General features: G+C 38.7%; 1 protein-coding gene across 1 annotated transcript; it reads right to left on the bottom strand.

Moving 5' to 3' along the window:
- Positions 1-7,284: 7,284 nt before the first annotated feature.
- Positions 7,285-8,229, bottom strand: LOC103733408 (olfactory receptor 5B2-like). The gene has a single exon (XM_008832213.2). The coding sequence runs from the start codon at positions 8,227-8,229 to the stop codon at positions 7,285-7,287; it is 945 nt and encodes a 314-aa protein (XP_008830435.2).
- Positions 8,230-23,392: the final 15,163 nt, after the last annotated feature.

A 23,392-nucleotide genomic window follows, 5' to 3' on the forward strand; every position in this document is an offset into this window, starting at 1 on the left:
GTTCTTTTATTTACACACCCACTTCCCAGGTATCACCCCCCATAGCCTCCCTCCCCCGACTAGAACCATTATACTCTGATATCCCTGCTACTGTCTGCTGTGTTGTTGGCACCCTCAGCCACTCCCAACTACTTGCCCTTCTCATGAATCTGGTCAGCCTATCTAGACATCTTTGTTTTAGGAGGGTCAGCTGTTCCTCATCTAGTGGTAATTAGTTGTCAATATTCCTTTGGATAAGATTGGGGTCTGCTGTTCAATTTTCCAGTTCTATGCTGGGTTACTATCTGGGAATTCCTTTGGCCACCCTAGCCAACAACTCAAAAGAAGTTATTACCTGTCTGGCATTGTTGCTTGTTATGTAGCCTTTAGCTATACATATAGACTCTTATGAAATTATATTGGCTCCTTTAATCTTTGGTTATACTTTCCTTTTGGGTGTTTGAGGCCACAGATTAATACTGATTAATATTTACTCTTAAGGTCGTTTGAGGATTTGTTCCTCAGGGGTCACATGGGCTTGGGAGGAGCCACTGGCTCCTTTCTTTTACCCGTTCTTCCTATGTGAAGGTAAGTCAAAGGTCCTGCTTGACCATGGTTGGCTTCGCTTGGAAGCATGGAGGAAATGATTCCTCTGTGTTGACCCTCCACTTTATAGACTGGACACTGGTTCAAGTCCATCTGGTGGGGTCTCCTCAGCCTCCTTGTTCAAGAGGACAGGTGTCTGGGGCCCCAAAACAAGGAATGGGGCAGGGCCCAAACTCAGAGGAGAGAATGGCAGGGGAGATGGGAGGGTGAATGGGGCTGGGGGAGTCAGGGCATGGAGGGTGCAATGGACTTAACCCGGAGAGAGGCCTGCAGGTGGGAGAGAGTGAAACCTGTTATTTTTATGCCAACCATTCAGGTATGATTCAGGACACTCTGGCTCAGGTTAAACAGAGTCTCTTAGAAACAGAATAGCTTAGAAAGTGTTCCCAGAACTGGTTTGAGTCCGTCTTCTCCTGGTCATCATGGCTTATCACCCTTATTACTGCTCTGGTAGTTCCCCTCTTAATTCTTTTGGCTCTGTTGACTTTTGGACCCTGTATCCTTAATGTTCTCATCAAGTTTCTCAAGCAATGAATTTCCGCTGTGCAACTTATGGTCATGATAAGTTACTATAACCCCTTAGAAAACCCAGATGAATCTGGTTTGATTCAAGAACCTTTCCAAAACAAAGGGGGAATGAAGGAGGCTACCCTGCCAGACCTCTCTGCCTGCCCTGAGTGCCCCTCAGACCCTTCCATGCCTGAATCTGGAAATCCCCTAGGCAGGTACCCCCACCCCCAGGTGCCTGCCTGTCAGGCATAACAAAAACATTTCCTGGAACATTCTGTGATCCAAGGCAGAAGAGGAAGACCATTCTGCCTCAATGCAGGTAGCCAATGGCTACAAAGGTTACAGGTTCTGGAAATCCTCTTCGATTGTTCAAACCCTTTCCTGGTACTTCTGATTTTTGTTACTATAGAAATCCCCTACTGTCTGGTTTGTGTGGTTTTTATTTTCACAGCGGGAGGTCACAGTACAGGTCCCGAGACTGTCTGTGTCCTTAGCCGGTTGGATCCAATAAAGCGCTTGTGTTTTTACTGAGACTCACTGTCTGAGTGGTCAATTCAGGGAATTCTTCAGTCCCTGAACACATTTAGTTCTATTACTCATTTTATTTGTGTTATTTTTCAATTTGTTTTTAGAAGGTTCTTTTATATCCTACCTGTCAACTGGTGTACATATGTATATTTTTCAAACATTCTCTCCAGAAATGTGGATTCTCTTTGAATGTGTGATGGTTCTCTTTGCTGTGCTGAAGTTTTTTAGTTTCTTGTATTCATATAAATGTGTTTTTGCTCCTGTCTTCTGTGATTTGGTCACCACCAGCTGGCTGGATGTCTTTTTTCTCTATTCAAATGAAATTTTCTAGTAGACAAAAGACAGCTTCCTTGATGTTGACAGTTCTGAGCTCTTGAATGCCAGGTGTGCATCAGCTAGAGTACCAAAATTAGAAGCTTGTACTGTTCTGCTTCTGTTTTAGACACTTAAAGCTTGAAGCTCTATACATGAGAAGATGACAGTTCTAGGTTTCCAAGTCATAGGCAAGCCTGGGCTTTGATTGTTGGTGGTCATACATCCTGTGATCTGTGCCTCATAGCTCCTTGCCAGTACTGTCAGAAGCAGATGGCCAGTGTTTGGGTTCTCAAGCCCTTAGTGTTGGATCTCTAAGTCCTGAGAGGAGCTGCTGTTAATGCTCTGGGGAGTTGACTATTGGACCACTAAACACTTTAGGTTTAGCAGTATGCTGGAGGTCTTTTTTCTTTCCATTTCCCCTATCTTCTCTACCACTAATGCCTTAAAAAAAACTCACTGAGTCCACTTAGTACTGCCTGTATGTGCATGGGTATGGGACCATCTAATAGTGAATAGGTAGCCTCCCAGGGACAACATTCCTGAAGAAATGGGCAGGAGGCCCCAATCTTAGCTGAGGAACTATTGGAAACTGATCAATGCTGGGTGAGGGAAAATTGATTTTTTTTTCAGAAGAAGCATTTTATTGCAGCTTTAACATACTCAATAACAGTTCCCAGAGAAAAGATACACCTCTTTCAAAAGTGGCTATAAAATTTTTAGGTTCTTTTTCTTAAAAGTAATTTATTGAGAATTTCATACATGCATATAAGGTGTTTTGATCAAACCCATGCCCACTCCCTCCCCTCCAACTTCTCCCATATCTCCCCATCACTTTTTTTCTGATAACTTCATGTACTCTTTCTTCTTATTCATTTTTTATGGGACTTTTGGCTACTCTAACACTCTCCAAGCTGAAGAGGTAACCCTAAAATGTTTTAAGGATTAAATAAAAGCTCCCAAATACTTTTGACATTTTTGGCTTGCGCATGGAGTATGTTGCTTAGAGGCCAAAGGACATTGTGAGTTTTAGCCAAGAAACTGTCTACTTCTCTTGATCTTTCAATGAATGATGTTAGGTAGACTGACCACGGTCCAGTGGATGAACTCATACCGAGGGGCATTTGAGTAGAGAAATCTTACTCAATATGCCTTAATGTTTATTTAAAAAATGCATGGAATCCTGTGGGCAAACCAGATTAAGGTGCAAATATGGGAGGGGTCTGAATAGGATTAAGGTCTATTGTATGATATGCATAAAAATCTAATAGAAACATTAATTGAAAAAATAAATTGTGTTTATATTGATTGTGTGTGTTTCTCTCTCTCTGTGTATGTGTGTGTGTAAAGGCACTTGTGTGCTGAAGCACATATGCGGAGTTCAGAGAAAAACCTTGGGGATTAGTCTTCATCTTCTTCCATCATAACTGATGTGGCTAGGCTTTATTTTTTTCTGCTGTGTATCCAAGGTAGCAGGCCCGGGAGCTTCCCAAAATTCTCACCTCCGCCTCCCATCTCACTGTAGGAATGCCTGAAATACAGAGGCTTTATTTGGATTTTGTTGATGCAAGCGCAGGCCTTTACTGTGGCACAGTGAGTGCTTTATACCCTGAGCAAGGTCTATAGCCTGAAATTTCATTTTAATGATCTTTTCCATGACTTTATTTTCCTTGGAACCAGCTTTTCACATCCTTTTTCTGGTCATGCTCTGTTTTCCAGATCTTTCTGCTTTCATTTGTAATTCTTACTGTAAACCTGACTAACAGCAGTTATTGAAATCTGCCTCACAGCCCAAATACTGTGATGTCCTGAAATATCCTCACCCAGGACTATTGGTCTTAAGCCTAGCTTCCCACAAGATCTCAGGAAGTAGACAGAATGTAGATAAAATCTGCGAGATGATAATATGAAGGGTTATAATTTCTGTTCTCCATAGCCTCTTTATTCCCAGTGGAAGTCTCTTAAGCATGACCTTTATCATCCTCCTTTATACTAGCATTTTGATTTTCTGAGCTGCCACCACAATTGTCCCTGAATCTCTGCTTGCAACATACTCCGCTTTTACCTGGTCGAATCTCCAAAATTTACTAAAATATTAAGTAGGTTATTCCAAAGGCTTCTGAATCATATTGTCAGGAATAGCCACAGCAATGAACGGCCCTTCTTGTTACTGTCCATTTTATATGTTAATAAATTTTTTTCTCTCTGACAAAAGACCTAAAATAGAAAAAAACTTAAAAGAAAGGAAATATTTACTTGGCTCATGGTCATTGATGAGCCATGGTCCATGATTAGCCACTGTTTCTGGGCCCATGAGGGGCCAAAACATCATTGTAGAAGGAGTGATGGAGCTACATAGCTGCTGCGTTGTCTCTCTGAGGCAGCATTAGGCTTTGAAGATCAAAAGTGGAAGGCTGAGAATTGTGCTTTATATGAATACACTGAATGTAACATGTTTCTTTTGATAAGTACTGTCATGCTTATATTCTACATGGGAATTTATAATCATTTCAGTTAATTGTGAAATTTGTGTTTATGTTGTAATTTCTCAATATAGCCAGATGTGAATCCTCTAAATAATTTCATATTTAATGCTTCCTTGTGAATTTTGAAATGGCACTTACAAAGGATGTGTTCCTTGTCATCCAACACTGCCTAATGAAGTTGTGGGTGGCAGTTAAAATGGGCTACCCAAGGATATCCCATCAAGAACTAAAATTGAGGAGAGTGAGGAGTCAGTGACAATGTATAAAATTAGTTTCTGCAAAGTAGAAAATTGGCAGCGTGTCTTGAACTAAATATCATATTTTTCATGAATGACTATCACAATCAATGATCCAAATTCTCAAAATTTTCAACATTGGGCATAACTAAATTAAAGCTCAATTATTTCACTAATTCAATTAACACATATTTTATTGAGATTCTACTAAGAAATATATTGATCTTAGAAAAAAAATTTAAATTTACTGCTTTTGGAGAAAAAATATATATCATATATATTTATATTCTATTCTGGGAGGATAAATGTTGGTTGGCTGTAGAATGTGACTTAATCCAACAGACTAATGAATTCCCAGGAAATGTCAGAATTCTTAATATGTATATTCTGGGAAGATAAATGAAGACAAAAAGGGACATGAATAGGTGATAGGTGGTAAGAGATGACAAACAGTGTGAAGGACACAGGGTGGTTAAACTGTGTGTGGAGAGTGGATATGTAACCATGGTCAGAGAGGACTCCATGCCAAGGTCACATGTGACATGAGTAGAGTGAAACATTCCTCACAAGATCAGAAAATGCAAATGTCCTGCGGCATGAACATGCTTTATGTGCAAAGAAAATCAAAGAGGTAAAAGCCTTGGAGACTGACAGGAGAAGATAACTTTAAAATGAGTGACCTGTATGAAAATTTCACAGCAATTTCAGAAAGAAAACCATCCATTTTAATTCCTTAGTTTGGTGTATATGATATTTTAAAATGTTTAGTAATATACAAATATATTATAGTATTTTAATTAGCACTCCATTGTTTTGTACTTAAAAAAACTTTTGAAGTTCAAGTATGAACATGTTGGTTGGTTATAGAATGTGACTTAATCCAACAGACACATGAATTCCCAGGAGATGTTAGAATTCTTAATTTCTATGTGTAATGTGCAAATGAAGGACACACACTTTCATTTAATTATATGTCATGTTCTTACTCATAATACTCATATGAACACAGAGAGAAATAAACAAATTTTACATTTTCATAAGCCAAATAAGATATCAGATTGTAATCAGTAAATATGTCCATCCTGTTCTGGGTTCTCCTAAGAAGCAGCATCAACAGCATACAATGACATAGACTCCTGGAGAACACTAACTACGAGTATGGAGCCATGTGCTGTGGAGGCTGTGAGACATGGGGATATACTCCATGCACTGTCAGCAAGCTTGAGAACAAAAGCTGGTGACTAATTCGATCAAAGTTAAAATGCCTGAGAAAAGGAAGGAGAGAGGTGGCTGGTTTAAGCCTGAAATCCAAAGTCAAAAGTCAGGACCAGTTCAGGTGTGTGTTTGTGGGGTGAGAGGGAGGAGTGACAATGAGAGAGCAAGAGCACCAGAAAAGGAGCATGTTTTCTTTTCAGTTGAACTCTTAGTGGTTAGGATCATGCCAACTCACATAGATAAGAGAATGTCATATTTTCCAAGCCAGCTGCTTCAAGTGGAAATTTTGGAAATATGCTGAAAAAACAAACCATCAATCAAGTCAAATAAACACATAAAATCTACTGCCACAGTCAACCACAAAACATACAGTTCTACCAAAGGTGACACATCCATGTGCATATGACACCATGCATGCTCTCAAACATTCCTTCTGTTCCTGATATTATTTTGACCTTGTTTATGTATATTTTTTTGTGTATATCATACAGAATGTCTCAAATAATCTTATCATCTTTATACCCTGTCCCCACTTGCATCCTCCCATAGCCCCTGTACTGAAGCCCATATACTCTGTCATCCCTGTTAAGGTCCACTGTGTAAAGTCATTGTCCCCAGATGGTCCCTTATGCAAGTCCATCCACTGAGTCTAGTCAGCATATTTAGAGTCCCTTGTTTTAGGAAGATCAGCTCTTCTTCACATAGCAGCAATCAGTTACCAACATTTCTTCAGATAAGACTGGGGTCTGCTGTTCATTTTCCTAGTTCTATGCTGGGTTTTTGTCTACCTGAGTTTGCATGGGACTTGTGTATGCTGATAACATTGCAATAGAATCATATGAGCAGATTCCCAGGAGCTTTTAGGAGTCTGTTCCCATATGGTCCTGCACCTCACTCCTGACTCTTAAAAATCTTTCTGCCTCCTCTTCCATGATGGTCCCTGAGCCTTGGGTGGGTGAAGTTTCATAAAGAAGTCCTGTCCAAAGACCAGCTTTTAGCAGACTCTTGATCTTTACCTGTTGGCCTTTTGTGACCTTCTGTGTTCCTGGCCCTCTGGTGCATGAGAGAGCTTCATTAATGAGAACTCAATGACCCGTTAGTGTTTATGTATATTTTCGCTGACATGTAATAGGAAACTCACTTGTAAAATGACTGATGTATCAATATCCGTAATGATGCTTTTTGAAAATATTACCCTAAAAAATCTTAGCTATTCTAATTTGTGTATATTTTCTTTATAAAATATTGCATTTTTTCCCATGAATTAGAACTTTTAAGATGTAAGGATATCATTTCATCAATGTTCCTTCAGTGTGGACTCACCTCTAACTCAGCATATGAAGGAAATCTGAGTGGAATGAATTTAGGAAGTGTGTATCCCTTAATATTTTTAAAAATCCTCAATTTTGCCTTCAGCAAATGAATGAACTCTTTAACAATGTACTATTGACATTTTTGAATGCATTCTTGACCTCTTTGTTTCTCAGGCTGTAGACCAGAGGGTTCACCATGGGGATGACCATAGTATAGAACACAGATGCCATTTTGTCTGTGTCCATGGAGTGACTGGTGTTGGGCTTTAAGTACATGAAGATGACAGTCCCATAGAAGATGGAGACTGCAGTGATGTGGGAGGCACAGGTGGACACAGCCTTGCGATGACCTGCAGTTGAGTGCATCTTTAGGATGGTGACAAAAATGAACATGTAAGAAGTCATGATAACTATGACAGCTAAAAAGATATTTAAACTCTCAACACAAAGAAGAAGAAGTTCACTAATCTGACTGTCAAAGCAAGCAAGAGCCATGAGTGCTGGAACATCACAGAAAAAGTGGTGGACCACATTGGACTTACAGAAAGTGAGACTGAATATGTCCCCAACGTGAATGCAGGCATTCAGGAAACCTATGACATATGGGCCAATGACCAGCAATGCACAGACACCTGTAGTCATGGTGGTGGCATAGTGCAGGGGCTTACACACTGCTGCATAGCGATCATAGGCCATAGAGGCCAGCAGGTAATTTTCCATGGTAATAAAGTTTGTAAAGAAGAACATCTGAGCAGCACAGGAATTGTAGGAAACAATCTTATATCCTACAAGAAGCCCAGCCATGGCTGTGGGAGTGACAGTTGAAGAGCAACAGAAATCTACCAGAGACAGGTTACCTAAGAAAAAGTACATAGGAGTGTAGAGACAAGAGTCCATGCAAATCAGCAGGATCATCCCCAGGTTCCCAACCAGGGTGACTGTGTAGATGAGGAGGAAGGAGATAAAGAGGAAAACCTGCAGGCCTGGGTCATTGGTGAGTCCCAGCAGGATGAAATGTGTCACTTTTGTCCTGTTCTCCATCATTGTTCTCTGTCAATCTTTAGATATTCTATACCTATGGGAAAAAGGAACAGAATTACAAACATAAATTTATTCTTTCATTGTGGAATCAGTCTGTATGTTTATGTTCTAAAAAAAAAACAACCATTGGCTTCAATTTCATTGTGTCATTGACACATAACACCACATCTGAGGAGTTTTAATGAATCCCTTACCATGCTTGTTAACTAATATTAGACTAGGGTTGTGTTGATGATTCCACTTGCCAGTTTGACTTTTCCTTATCTTAGTAAAGCTGACAGTTCCTTGTATGTCATCTGCCAAGAACTGATATTGAACATTTTTATATGAGTTCTCTATTTTCTCTCAGTATTATGTTTTGCTCTTTGTTCAGTTCATGAATGTTATGAAATCAGATGTGGACTAGTTGATTTTATATGTGCACAAGTATTAAATGACCATTTCAGGTCTAGATCATGCCCATGTTCAACCCATGAAAAGTACATTTTAGGTCTCATCTCTAAGCTGTATTCTGGGCAAATAAATTTCACTGAACTCAGTGACACCTTTGTTTCAAGCTTGGCTTTTGTGGTTTCTCAGTGGAAAGTAGTTGTTTAGGTGACATGTTCATCTTGTTTGCTTTGTATTTTCCTGTTTTTGAAGGAAAATAAACAAAATCCAGAAAATGAAATCAACCCTGTTTCAGTAACGATAGTGTCCTATATGAACCAACAAGCTTTAAATTGCTTTTAATGGTTCATACTTATTATTAGATATTAGAACTTTTCATGTTGACATTGATCAAAACCACAAACATTTGAGTACATTTAGAAAGGTTTCAGTGTGGTACATCATAGCATTCTCTGAATAGTAGATATGGTTTGTCATTAGGATGGGAGCAGGTTCAACCTGCAGAAGCAGTTGGGAGTGCTGGTGTGCCTGCAGATTCAGCAGACTGGAGGAAATGCCTGTGAAGCATCATTCACATGAATCCCTGGTCCTGCCTAGCATCCCTGAACATCCCGCTTCAACCTGAAACCTGAAGACAGTCATGAGACCTACTTTCAATCACTATTAGGAGAAATAATTATACATAAATAATAGCAAATTTATGGTTTTAAAGCAAAGCCTGATGATCGCTATTTATCCTGTTATCATTAGTTTGGAACAATGATCTTCATGTTGGTTTAAGAAGGATCGTGTTACATCTGGTATTTCTGTTAGAGAAGTCTAGAAGCTTCATTTCTTATTTTCCCTTTAGTCCATGTTAGGGCCACTGAGACGATCTCTGCTCTCTTGTCTTTATTTCATGTGTCTGAATGTTTTTCCTGAATGCTGGAATTCTACATTATTTTTCTTCAAAATTTCTTCCTGGAAAGCTATAGTTAAGCTGGAGTAAAAGAATTCCTTTTATTAAATCTCATCCTATTTCTTATTACTTTCCTGGCATAGCCAAGTCACAGAGACCAAGCTTTGAATTTTCCCAGATTATGGGCCACTTGTTGCTACTTCCCAAGTTTCTATTGGCAGCTTTTTCTATTTTGCAAAATGTTTTATTTGAATCTGTTTTTATGAAGTGGCCCTATGTAAGTCCCACAGACATGATTGCCATTCTTAACACATACTATCCTCTTAGCCTGTACAAAAAGGAGTTTATGTATGAGTGGCAAGTTTGTGACTGTACATGAGGGGACATGTATGCTAAGTGGATCATATTTACTTTATCAAAGAAACTGAGCATTTGAGAAGTTATATGTAATGCTCTAAAATAACACAGGTCATCCGAGAAAAGCTTGTAATTCAGGGATTAAATGTATCTTTCAGAATCAGCATGGCATAATGTTACAAAGGTGAAAGTACAGATCAGAGCATAGTTAATTTTTAAGACCCTTTTCATGTTTCAAGAAGGATCATTTCACTCTTATTCCATTTGTATTTTGTTACTTGTAATGATATGCAAATCTATCCTGAATGTGATAAAGTTATCACTTAACCAAAGTATCGTGTCTTATTCTTTGTTCATATTTTGGGGACCAGAAGCACCACCTACTAATAAGTCTCTATGATGGACTTTGATATTTACAAATTTCTCAGACACACATTTGTTGGATCATTCTTTGAGAATGATTTTGAAAACTTATTTGTATTTTCAAGAAACTCACAATAGATTGATATATACCGCCCACTGCTTTTGCATGAATTACATTTCCACCTAATTGTTTATGGACTATAGAAACTTACCAGTTTTATAGAAAATAAGAACACTCAGTATACAGTAGTCAGTCCAAACAGTAAAATCCTCTGTGAAATGTTGCGTAAGTCTTTTCAGAGGCATGCCCTCCTCAGGTTGTGAGCAGATGTTTCTAACCTGAGTCGGACAGTAAAAAATGGATATAATTATATTAGCAGGGACCTGGTTCCACATCCACCATTCACTTTTCTGGGCTCTCACAAGAGTCATTTACTTTGTCCTTATTTATAAAATGAGCATAATAAAATCACATCTCTCTCATAATTTCCAGATCATTTCTATAACTGACAAATAGGTAGAATAGGTAGTGTGTAGTGTATGTCAAGAAGAAGAAGTCTTTTAAAAATCATTGGATGTGACCATTTCTTTGAATATTTTCCATATTTTTGATTAAAACTCACAGTGAATCCTTAGGTCTGAGTGATTAATAATTACATGAATAAATGATATTCAACAGGCATAGCATGCAGTGCATCCTTTCTAAAATGAGACACTGTTGAGTTAGTTTGGGATTCCTGAGGCTGAGGTTTGGAGGTAATTATGCTGTCCTGGAGAGGTCTCTTGTGAGAGTATCTGAAGCTCTTTATCTCTCCTTACCATGGGAGAAGCAATTAATCTGTCTGTAGGGATCAAATTGGTTACTACTTTTTATAAAGTAAATGTATTTCACTGATAAATACAAAACATATAAGTTGTGCATATTACAGTGGTGTGGTACCATGAAAAATTCCTGTACACACACACATGCTGCAATGTCAAAAATCATGTTAAACATGTCTGTCTCCAAGTCATTTGCCATTTATTAATGGCAAGAACTTTCAAAATCCTTTTAGTTTTTAGACATATATACTACATTATGATTTTTTATAGTCTCCTGCTGTAGTGTAGCCTCTTCCTTCTCTCTGTGTGTGACTGTACCAAATATTGATAATGATTCCAAATATTGGGGCTAGAGATATGGCTCAGACAGTAAAGCCCTTATGCTGCAAGCATGAGGATCTGATTTTGGATATCTAGCACCTACACAAAACCTTAAGCATGAAGTAGGCATGCTTGCGCATGAATTTAATGCCAGCACTGAGGAGGGAGAGGCAGGTAGATCTCTATGAGATGGAGCCTAGTCTATGTCACAAGTTTAGGTCAGCTGCGTTTACAAGGAGACCATGTTTCAAAGAAAACTATCAAGTCTGGTGGCACACACCTTTAATCTCAGGGAAAGCAGAGACAGGAGCACTTCTGGGATGCACTGGCTAGCTAGTCTATTTGAACTTATGAGCTCCAGGCTTAGTGAGAGACCCTGGCTCAAAAGAATAAGATGGAAAAGCACCTGGGGAAGACATATGACATTGATCACAGGGTTTGATATATGGACACACCCACACATGCACATACATGAATGACATGTACACATGCATACACCACATACATCATTAAAAATTCAAATATGTGTCATTTAGTAATTATCTAATTGCTTCTGTGACTTTAAATACTTCTCATTACATAATGGTCTCCATTTTAATCCATGTCCTTGCATATGTCATGATTTCAGTATTTTTGCGGCTGAATAGTATTCCGTATTGCATATTTACCATATTTTCTTTGCCAGTTCATCAGATGACAAAAATGGGAGGACATGCTTCTTTGACATGTTTTTACATTTTCCTTAAAGTTATATTCAATTCAGGGATGACTGACTCACAAGGTAGTTCTTTTAATTGAGGTATCTCCATGCAGTCTTCCATAAAACTATACAAGAGTTCTCTTTTCACTGTATCCTTGCCAGTACTCTTTATCTTCTTGTTGTGTAAAGTTATTTTTATTGGTGTGAGATGATATCTCTGCTTGGTTTTGATTTTAATTTTCTGATATTTAGTGATATTGAGAATATTTTCATACACCAAGTGGCCATTTTTGAAAAACTATTTAGTTCTATTCATTTTAGTTGTTTTATTTTTAATATTTGTTTTTTGAAGTTTCTTTTATGTCCTACCTATCAACTCCTTTTCATATGTGCAGTTTTCCAATGTTTTCTCCAATTCTGTCGGCTGTCATTTCAATGTATTGATGATTCTCTTTGCTGATGCTGACATTTTCACTTTCAAGTAGTCACACTGATCTGCTTTTGCTCCTGTCTTCTGTGATTTGGTCATCATTAGTTGACTGGATGCCTTTTTCTCTATCCAAAATGAAATTTGTAAATAAAAAAAGGACAGATTCCTTGATGTTGGCAATTCTGGGATCTTGAAAGTCAGGGGTACATCAGCTAGACTACCATAAATAGAGGCTTGTACTGTGTGATCTGTGACTTAGACACTTAAAACTTGAAGCACTAGCGGGAAGAGGACCACAGCTCTAGGTGCCCTGGTCATAGGTAAGCCTGGGCTTTGATTATCTGTGGCCACTTACTCTGTGACTTGAGCCTCATAGCTCCTAGCATCAGATAGTATTGCCAGCAGGAGATGGCCATCGTTTGCGTTCTCAAGTCCTGAGTTGGATATCTCGGACATTATGTGCAGCCACTGTTAAGCCTCTGGGGAATTGAGGATTAGACCAGTTAACATTTTAAGTTTAGCAGCATGCTGGAAGTCGCTCTTTTCTTTCCATTTTCCCCTACTTTCTCCACCACTAATACCTATTAAAGAACTCACTGAGTCCATTTAATATTGCCTGTATGTTCATAGGTGTGGGACCATCTAATAGATTAGTGGCCTCCCAGGGACCACATCCCTGAAGACAGCTCTCTCTCTCTCTCTCTCTCTCTCTCTCTCTCTCTCTCTCTCTGCAGGCATCCATTGCCAATGGCTCTTTGACTAGAAGTGTGACTATAAGAATCCTTCCTTCACTCATCCTTGGATTTGCAGCGAAATGGAATTTTTTGGACATGAGAGGTGGCTCGCAGTAGCTGTGGCTGCATGCACAAGACTTGAACAAAATCAAGCTAGAAAAATAAATTTCTTAATGCAGTTGAAAATGGACATACTGTATCGCAAATCTATGTACTACAGCACCAGCAATTTTAAGAGGAAAATTTGTAGTAATAAATGTCCAGAAAGACATCAAATGAACTATCATTGAACTTCAAGAAAAATATAAATAAAAATCACCATCAACAATAATGTGAGCTTTGTCACTGTTCCTATAATGTTTGTCATTCACTCCCTTTCCAAATTCTCAAACCTATACAAAGTCTTTCAATTTATTCTTGTTGCTTCTTAAAGAAAAAATGTTAATAATATTCTTTAAAAATCTGAAAGAATAATCAATCTAAAATTAGCAGGAAAGGAATAATATCAGACTACAAAACCTATAATAAAAATCACATGTATCAATGCATTCCTGACACTAAAATACCCAACCAACAATAAAAGACAAAGAAAATTGGGGACCCTTTTGACTGATGAGGAAAAAGACAGAGAGAACTTAAATAAATTAGAGATGAAAAGGGAGAGATCACAATCAGCAGCCGAGAAATAGAAAGCGTTATTGGAGATTATGAACAAATTTATGTGCTAAATCGATAACCTATAAAAATGGACAAATATCTGGTCACATCTTACTATTATTGAGTCATGAAGAAATGTAAAACCTGAAGAGAAGATTAATTTAGTAATAAGCCTAAAACATTAATAAGACTAAATCAGTAATAAAATGTCCTCATATGAGAAATGTTCATAATGGATGAGTTCTATCTAACATTTAAAGAAGATTTAATGCCATTTCTCCCCAATATATCCCTAAATCTTGAGAAGGAGAGAAGACTTCCAGACTGATCCTATAAGACGAGTGTTACTTTGATACCCAAAACAGTCAGGACCTGGGCAGTAAACAACACCATATACCAGCAATATTCTTGATGAACAGAGATGAATACAACTTCAGCAAAATATTAGTAAACTGCAGAATGTATTCTACAGAATTATATATATATAATTTTATACTAAGGCAAAAAATATTATTTCTCTATAAAAATAATATAAACTATAAAAAGTAATTTAATATTAAACTATAAAGCATATTAAAAAATTGAAAAGATTATTCTCTATGATATAGTGAGATGTATTCCAGAGGTCTAAAGGTAGCTTACCACACACCAATCAATCAATGCAATACAGCACTTTGGTGGAATGACAGAAAACCAAATGCAGTAATCACATCAGATGCAGTAAAGAATATTGATAACTTGTGGCATTAGTCACTATAGTATCTTGGACCCAATTAGTTATACAACAAATATGCTGTAATATAATGAATAGCATATATAACAGGCATGTAATTAAAAAAAATGAAGCAAGGCTTAGGAGGCAGAGGCAGGTAGATCTCTGTGAGTTTGAGATCTGCCTGGTCTACATCTAAGTTCCAAAATGGTCTGGGCTACACAGTGAGACCCTGTCTCAAAAACCAAACCAAACTATACAAATATTTAAGATAGAAAAAACTCTCTTTAAGATCTGGAGAAAGACATACCACAGATTCACAGTTTTACCACTTTTATTCAATATTATTCTAGAAGTCCTACCAAGAACAATCAGGCAAGAAACAAAAAAGATGTTCATATTAAAAGCACAAAAGTCAAGCTGTCACTGATTAAAGATAATAGAATATAAACTATAAAAACCCTAATGATTATACAAATCTATTAGAAATATAAATGAATTCAGCATTGGTATAGGCAATAAAGTTTAAAAAATCAATAGTATTTAAATGAAGCAAGAATACATTTTCTGAAAAGGTAATCAAGAAAGAAAAATAGACCAATGGCTTTATAATCTATAGTGTGAGAAAGTAGGAGGAAATACTGCATCAAAGATCCAAGATATAATAGTGTACAATATTTGATATACTGGCATCTTGCTGTACAACAAAAAACAAAAATAAAGAGGATTCTATTAAGTAGCACTGCACAGCAAAGGAAAGATTCAAATATTTATATCCTATGCATCTTCCAGGGGGTTAATGTGCAAAACATATGCAAACTCAAACTCCATAGTAAGAAAATAAATAACTCATAATAAATGCTCATTTTCCCAGGTCAATGCTAGTTTGAGGGTTTTGTCTAATTGAGTTTCCATGGACCTTGTGCTTGCTGTCAATATTGCTGTAAGTTCACATGAGCAAAATTCCTGGAGCCTAGAAGACTCAATTTCCTTAGGATCATGCACCTCCTCCCCTGGCTCTTACACTCTTCCTGTCCCTTATTTTGCAATGGTTAGTAAGCCCTGGGTTTGTTGACGTTTAATGTAGGAGTCCAGGGACCTATACTCTGCAGACTCTTATTCTGTGCACTTTGGCCAGTTGTGGCCTTTTGTGTTCATCTCCCTCTGTTTTGTGAAGAAGCTTCACTGATGAGAGTTTAGAGATGCATTAATATTCTCTCTACTCTTTGTTCCACTATGTTCCATAAACCTTAGGTATAGTGGTTCCATTGTAGATGTGTCCCTTAGGCTTGGGCATCTCACAAACACTTATTCTCTCTATGTGACCAGTTGTGGCACTCTGTAATAGTCTCTGTCTGTTTCAAAAGAAGCTTCTTTGATGAATGGTGAATGGCATATTTGTTTGTAAATATAAGGATCCATATTTAGCATTTAGTAAGAAATTACATTAGTCTAGGGATGTGACAGACTTTGGGAGGTCATAACTTTGTGGAGAAACTATTGGCAGCTGACCTTTGTTGGGTGAGGGAGAGTTGATCTTCTTTAAGGGATTGTCACTAGACAGGCTGAACAGCCTCCAGGGGATGAGCTCACGCTGAGGGACATCTGAGTACACAAACTTGACTTGATAGATCTTAACATATATGTCAGAATGCATGAAGTCCTGTGGGCTGGCTTTGTGTAGTGCAGATAGGGAAGGGGGCTAAATATGATTAAGATGGATTGTATGACATCTGCAAAAATTTAGTGACTATATTAAATAAAATATAAATAAAAAGACAAAAAAACAAAAAACTGAAATATTTCCGTAAAATAGGGAATGACATATGCAATAGTGGACACAGGCATGGCCCCAAAGCACAGGAACGCTTAACATCACCAATCTCCATGCAAATGAAGACACTCAAAGACTTATTATCTCACACCAAGGTTTGTTATAAAAAGATGAAAAGTTCACAAAGTTGGTGAATATGTGGAGAAAATAATACTCTTGCACACTATTGATGAGAATGTAAGTGAACCTAGCACATATGGAGAACAATAAGGAAACTGCACAAACGTCTAAACATGCCATCTACCAGTCTTGGTACTGAGTAAATATTCAAGAGCTACAAAAGCAGTGCACACTACTAAGGTCATTAAAGCATTGCTCACAATCTGTGGTTTAGAGTCAACTGCTAATATATTTTGATGGATGAACTGGTAAAAATTTATTGATATAAATGTACAATAATTTTTTTTCATACATTGAAAAGTAAATCCTATCACTTTTGACAACATGGATGAGCTTGGAGAATATTCTGCTAAGTGACATAAATCACTTACAGAAGGACAAATAGTTCATTGCCTGAAGCTTACTTTGGCACACATTCTAAATTTCTAGAATCTTTACCTTCCATTGTATTTTTGGATCCCTTCTCACAGCTTTAGTACTCAACCTCTAAGGAACTACTTCTGGGTATTGGGATTCTTCCACAATTGCATGACCTTGTACAAGGTGGAAGCAAAAGGTTGAAGACTCTGTGAATCTATAACTTTTGTATTCTGTATGTCTGGTTCTGGAATGTCATCATCATGTGGATGAGGTCAAAGTTTGACACCAGTGGGATGAATTTCTGGACCCCTTTTACTCATGGCTTCAGTGTCTTGAGTGATTGAGCTCGTGGATGATCGAGGAAAATCACTTCCCAATGTGGCCCTGGGAAGCAGGGTGCTTCATAGTGTCTTGATAATGTAGTCTTTTAAATATGTTTACATTTTACAGCCTCTTTATATTTGTTGATATATCTATATCATCTATCTCTATCATCTATCATCTATCTATCATCTATCATCTATCTATCATCTATCTATCTATCATCTATCTATCATCTATCTATCTATCTATCTATCTATCATCTATCTATCTATCATCTGTCTATCTATCTATATCTATCTATCTATCTACCTATCTATCTATCATCTATCTATCTATCTATAATCTATCTATCTATCTATCTATCTATCTATCTATCTATCATCTAAGTGTGTATGTGTGTGGTGTGTGGAAAGGCATGTATATACTGTAGCACATGTGTGGAATTCAGACGGCAACCTTGCATATCAATTCTCATCTTCCACCAGGTTTGAGATGATGTCTTTTGTTGTTTGCTGCTGTTTATACAGGGTAGCCAGTCTGAGAGCTTCCCTGGATTCTCATCTCTACCTCCCATCTCACTATAGGAGTGCCTGGAATACAGGTGCTTTATGTGTATTCTGCTGGTCCAAGTTCAGTCCCTTATGGTAGTACAGCAAGTGCTTTACCCACTGAGCAAGATCTGTTGCCCCTAACTTCTTTTTAATGATGCTAAATTTTTTCAGTGACTTCAATTTCCTTGGACCCAACTTTACACATACTTTTCTGATCATACTATAAGTTTTTCAAAAATTTATGCTTTTCTTTCATTGTAATTCTTTTAATTCTGGCTTAAATCAGCTACTGACATCTGTCTCACAGTGTAAATACTGTGATGTTCTGAAATTTCCTCACTCAGGTTTGTTAGTTTTTAAGCTTAGCCTCTCACAAAGTCTCAGGAAGTGGACACAATGTAGACAAGTTCTTTGTCAGACTATAACAGGAATGGCTGCAAGTTCTGTACCCAGTAGCTTCCTCATTTCCCCCTGAAACCTCTTAAGCATACCTTTATCATCCACCTTTCTACCAGTATTTTGGTTTTCTGAGCTCCCACCAGAATCATCTCCCAATCTCTGCTTGTAATAGTCTAGGCCTTCTTTCCTGGAGCCAGCAGCTTTCCTGGGTAAGTTTGGTGGAGCTCCTTGACCCCCCCATTCACCTTCCCAGCTTCCCCACCTATCTCTCCTCCTACCAGGGGCACTGGCACATTTCTAGTCGTGGCACCCCAGACCTCCAGAATGACCTCTTGGCCCAAACTCCCCACTGCTTCCTGATCCCTTGCACCCAAGCCAACCCAATTCATCCTTCTAGTCCCTTGAAGCCCTTGGGGCCTCTTCCTGTCCCCACTTCCCTTTCCATCTCTGGGCAGCCTGGCTCCACAGCTTCCTGGTACCAGAAAATTTCCTTGGCAAGTTTTGCAGCACCCACTGCACATTGACTCCCCCACCCCATCTCTCCTCCTAACCTGGGTACTGGACCATTTCTTGTCTTGGCATCCCGTTCCCCTGGACTGACCTCTTAGCCAAGAATCAGTGCTGATTCCTGATTCTTTCCATCCAGGCCAACCCAATTTCCCCATCTAGTGCCCAGGAGCCCTCTGACCTCTTCTTGTCCTCACCTTCCTTTGCATTCCTGGGTGGCACAGCCACCAGCTTCCTGGGGCCAGCATCTTTCCTGGGCCTTGCTCCCAGGACAGGCCAGCCTTTGAATTCCTGGAGGGATTCAGACTTTAGGAGAAAGCTGAGAGCATCTGATCCTCATCTGACTTGGGCCTCTGTGGGAACTCATGAGCAGCAAAAAGAAAACAACTTGGCCACTCCAATACAAAATCAAAAGAGAGAACCTGAAGTCTAGACCAACCAGCTTTTCATGCCCAACAAATAAACCACAAAGTCACATAAAGTTTACAAAAAGAAGCAGACCTAAACTCAACAACTGAAGGCTTGAGTCTCACACAAGAATCAGAAACTGCAAAAGAAATCCACATGCTAAAGTCACAGAGAAAAAATAATAACATAAAAAACCAAAATAATATATCCCCACCAAGTACCATCAATCCTCTAGAGGAGTACAAGGAGAAACCCTTAGAGATAACACAGGACAAGGAACTCAAAAGAATAATTATAAACATGATGAAAAGAACTCAGTGAATTTAAAGAACACACAAATGAAGAAATCAAAGAACTGAAAGAAGATAGGGATAAACTTCTGAATGAATTCAGAAAAGATTTAGAAATATTGATTAATATTCAGGCTTAAATGAAGAAGGAAGGGAAACACTCAGTAAGCCAATTAGAAACAATAGGAGAAAGTTTCACCAATAGGATGAATGAAATAGAAAACAGAATATCAAGACTGGAAGAAAAAGTGGACAAATTAAACCACTCAAGCAAAGATTATGAAAAATTTAAGAAAGCATAAGAATGGAATATGCAGGAAATGTGTGACACCATAAAAAGACCAAACTTACAAATCATAGGCATACAGGAAAGAGAAGAATCTCAGGAAAATGGTATGGACCAGATGTTCAATAGGATTGTAGAAGAAAATTTCCCCAAATTAAAGAAAGATATGCCAATACAAATACAAGAAGCTTATAGAACACCAAATAGACAAGACCAGAAAAGAACCTCTCATGGCACACCATAGAAAAACAGTAAACATACAGAACAAAGAGAAAATACTGAAAGCTACAAAAGAAAAATAACAAGTCACATATAAAGGAAAATCCATCAAAATTACAGCTGACTTTCAGTGCAAACTATGAAAACCAGAAGAGCCTTCACCAAAGTATTCCCAGTTTTAAATGACCACATATGCCAACCCAGAATACTTTATGTAGCCAAAATGTCTATTATAGTTGAAGGGGAAAGAAAAATCTTCCATGAGATAAATAGGCTGAAAGAATTCATGTCCACAAAATGAACCCTTCAGAAAATACTTGAAGCAATAAAAAGAGCTGAAGAAAGGAATGACTATACCTAAGGGGTTATGGAAAGGAAGTTAATGAAGGTATAACTATGGAAATGCAGTTACACCAAGAATGTGAACATTTGAACTAAAAATGGCAGGAATCAACACACATCTTTCATTAATGACTTTAAATATCAATGGACTGAACTCCCCAGTCAAAAGACACAGACTAGTTGAATAGATTAAGAAACAAAACCCATATTTTTATTGTCTGCAGGAAACTCACCTAATTTTCAAAGACAGGGACTACTGTAAGGTAAAAGGATGGAAAAAATTATGCCAAGTGAACGATACTAAGAAAAAAGCAGGCATTGCAATCCTAATATCTGATAAAATAGACTTTAAACTAAAACTAAGAAGAGATAAAGAAGGACGCTTCATTCTGATCAAAGGAACAATTGACCAAGAAGATATTACAATTATGAACATATATTCACCAAACTCTGGTGCACCCAACTTCATAAAAACAACACTACAGGACTTTAAGACCCAGACTTATCTCAACTCATTAATAGTAGGGGACTTCAATAACCCATTGTGTCCATTAGATAGTTCAACAGGACAGAGAATTAACAGAGAGCTGAGTTAAACAATACCATACATCAAATGGGCTTAACAGATATCTACCAAATATTCCACCCAAGCACCAAAGAATATACTTTCTACTCATGCCCTTGGAACTCTCTCCAAAACTGATCATATCCTGGGGCACAAAACAAACCTCAACAAATACAAAAAGATTGAAATAATTCCATGCATTCTATCAGACCACAACGCAATAAAGCTTAAAATTAACACTGGATCTAGTTTCATTCTTCTACAGGTGGAGATCCAGTTTTCCCAGCACCATTTGTTGAAGATGCTGTCTGTCCTCCATTGTGTGTTCTTGGCACCTTTGTCAAGTAGCAGGCAGCCACCTGCTATTTGACAAAGGGACCAAGATCATTCATTGGAGGAAACCCCTATATTTCACCTTGCACAAAAGTCAACTCCAAAATGGATCAAAGACCTCAATGTGAAGCTTGAAACTCTGAACCCGTTAGAAGAAAACATTGGCTATAACCTACATGATATAGGTGTAGGCAAAGATTTTCTACACCAGACATCAATTGCTTAGGAAACAAGGTCAAGATTCAACAAATGTGATCTCATTAAACTAAAAAGCTTCTGTACACCAAAAGAAACAACCAAGGAACTGAAGAGAAAACCCACAGAATGGGAGAAAATTTTCACCAGCAGCACATCTGACAGAGGTTTAACATCCAGAATATATAATGAACTCAAAAACAAAGAATCATGAAAGGAAGTAACCCAATTAAAAGAAAAGCAGGCAGATCTCTGTGACTTCAAGGCCAGCCTGGTCTACATAGTGAGTTCCAGGACAGCTGGGGCTACAGGGAGACCCTGATTCAAGAAGACAAAAAAAAAAGATGGTTTAAGGAGCTGAATAGAGAGTTCTCAAAAGAAGAAATAAAGATGGCTGTATTAGTCAGTGTTCTTCAAAGAAACAGAACTGGTAGAATGAACATATATGTATAGAGGTTTATCAGCTTAGCTTACAGGATAGAGACTGAGTACTCCAAGAATGGTTGTTCCACAGTGGAGAGGCTGAGAATCCATAGTCTCTCAGTCCACGAGGCTGGATGTCTCAGTAGTCCCAATCTGGCGCTGAAGGTCTGACAAATTCCAAAAGATCAGCTAGTCTTCAGTCTACAGCAGCAAGACAAACTCACCAGCGAGAGAAGGCAAGCAGCAAGAAGCCAGGCGTTCTCCATTGCCATGGTCTTTTATGTGGGCTGCCATCAGAAGGTAACACCCGCATTTAGGGTGTGTCTTCCAGCTTCAGATGATCCAATCAAGAAGATCTCTCTCATTTCAGTTAATCCCAGATCCAGTCACACCCTCACCTCCTTCTGCTTCCCTGGGCTGCACAACCTGCCAGACTCTTTCCTGGACACTGGGACTGACCTCTCTGCCCAGAACGACTACTGCTTCTTGGGGCCCTTGCATCCAAAGGAACCCAGTTCTTCTTGACAAGGAGCCCTCTTGGCCTGGTCCTGCCCTCACATCCCTCTGCTTCCCTGAGCTTCAAAACCCACCAGCCTCTCTCCTGGATGAACCCAGTTCCTTCTCAGTGACCCCAAGAGCCCTCTGGGCCTGGGCCTGCCCTCACCTCCCTCTGCTTCCCTGGGCCTGCACAACCTGTCAGCCTCTCTCGGGAGCCCTCTGGGCCTGGGCCTGCCCTCTCCTCCTTCTGCTTTCCTGAGCCTGCACAGCCCGCCAACCTCTCTCTTGGATGAAACCAGTTCCTTCTCAGGGTTTGCAGGAGCCCCTGGGCCTGGTCCTGCCCTCACCTCATTCTGCTTCCCTGGGCTGCAGAACCCACCAGCCTCTTTCTTGGATACTGGGACTGACCTCTCCACTTCCTTATCCTTTACATCCACACCAACCCAGTTCCTCCCTGAAGCCCTCAGGAGCCTTTGGGGACTATTCCTGCCTCCATATTCCTTTGCATCTCTGGGTGGCCTGGCCACCAGCTGCCCGAGACCAGCATCTTTCCTGGGCCCTACTCTCAGGCCAGTCCAACCCCCAAATTCCTGAAAGTATCCAGACCTTAGGAGAAAGCCTGATAGCATCTGGTCCTCATCTGACTTAGGCCTCTGTGGGAACTCCTGAAGACAAAAGCAATCTGGCACTCCAATATAAAATAAAAAGAGAACTGGAAGCTTAGATGAACCAGCTTTTCATGCCCAAAAGGTAAATCCCAAAGGCACATAAAGTTTACAAAAAGAAGCAGACATAACTTGAAGGCTTCAGTCTCCCACAAGAATCAGAAAATACAAAAGAAATCCACATCAAAATCACAGAGAAAAAATAACATGAGAAAAAAAATAACATATCCCCACTTCTCTAGAGGAGTACAGTGAGAACACCCTAGAGATAATGCAGGACGTGGAACTCAAAAGAACAATTATAAACATGATAAAAGAATTCACTGAATTTAAAGAACACATAAACAAATCAAAGAACTGAAGGAAGATAGGGTTAAACTTCTGAATGAATTCACAAAAGAGATAGAAACATTGAAGAAATCTCAAGAAGAAATGAAGAAGGAAGTGCAAAACTCAATAAGCC

Source organism: Nannospalax galili, unplaced genomic scaffold (assembly GCF_000622305.1).
Source record: "Nannospalax galili isolate Female #2095 unplaced genomic scaffold, S.galili_v1.0 scaffold936, whole genome shotgun sequence".
Classification (NCBI taxonomy): domain Eukaryota; kingdom Metazoa; phylum Chordata; class Mammalia; order Rodentia; family Spalacidae; genus Nannospalax; species Nannospalax galili.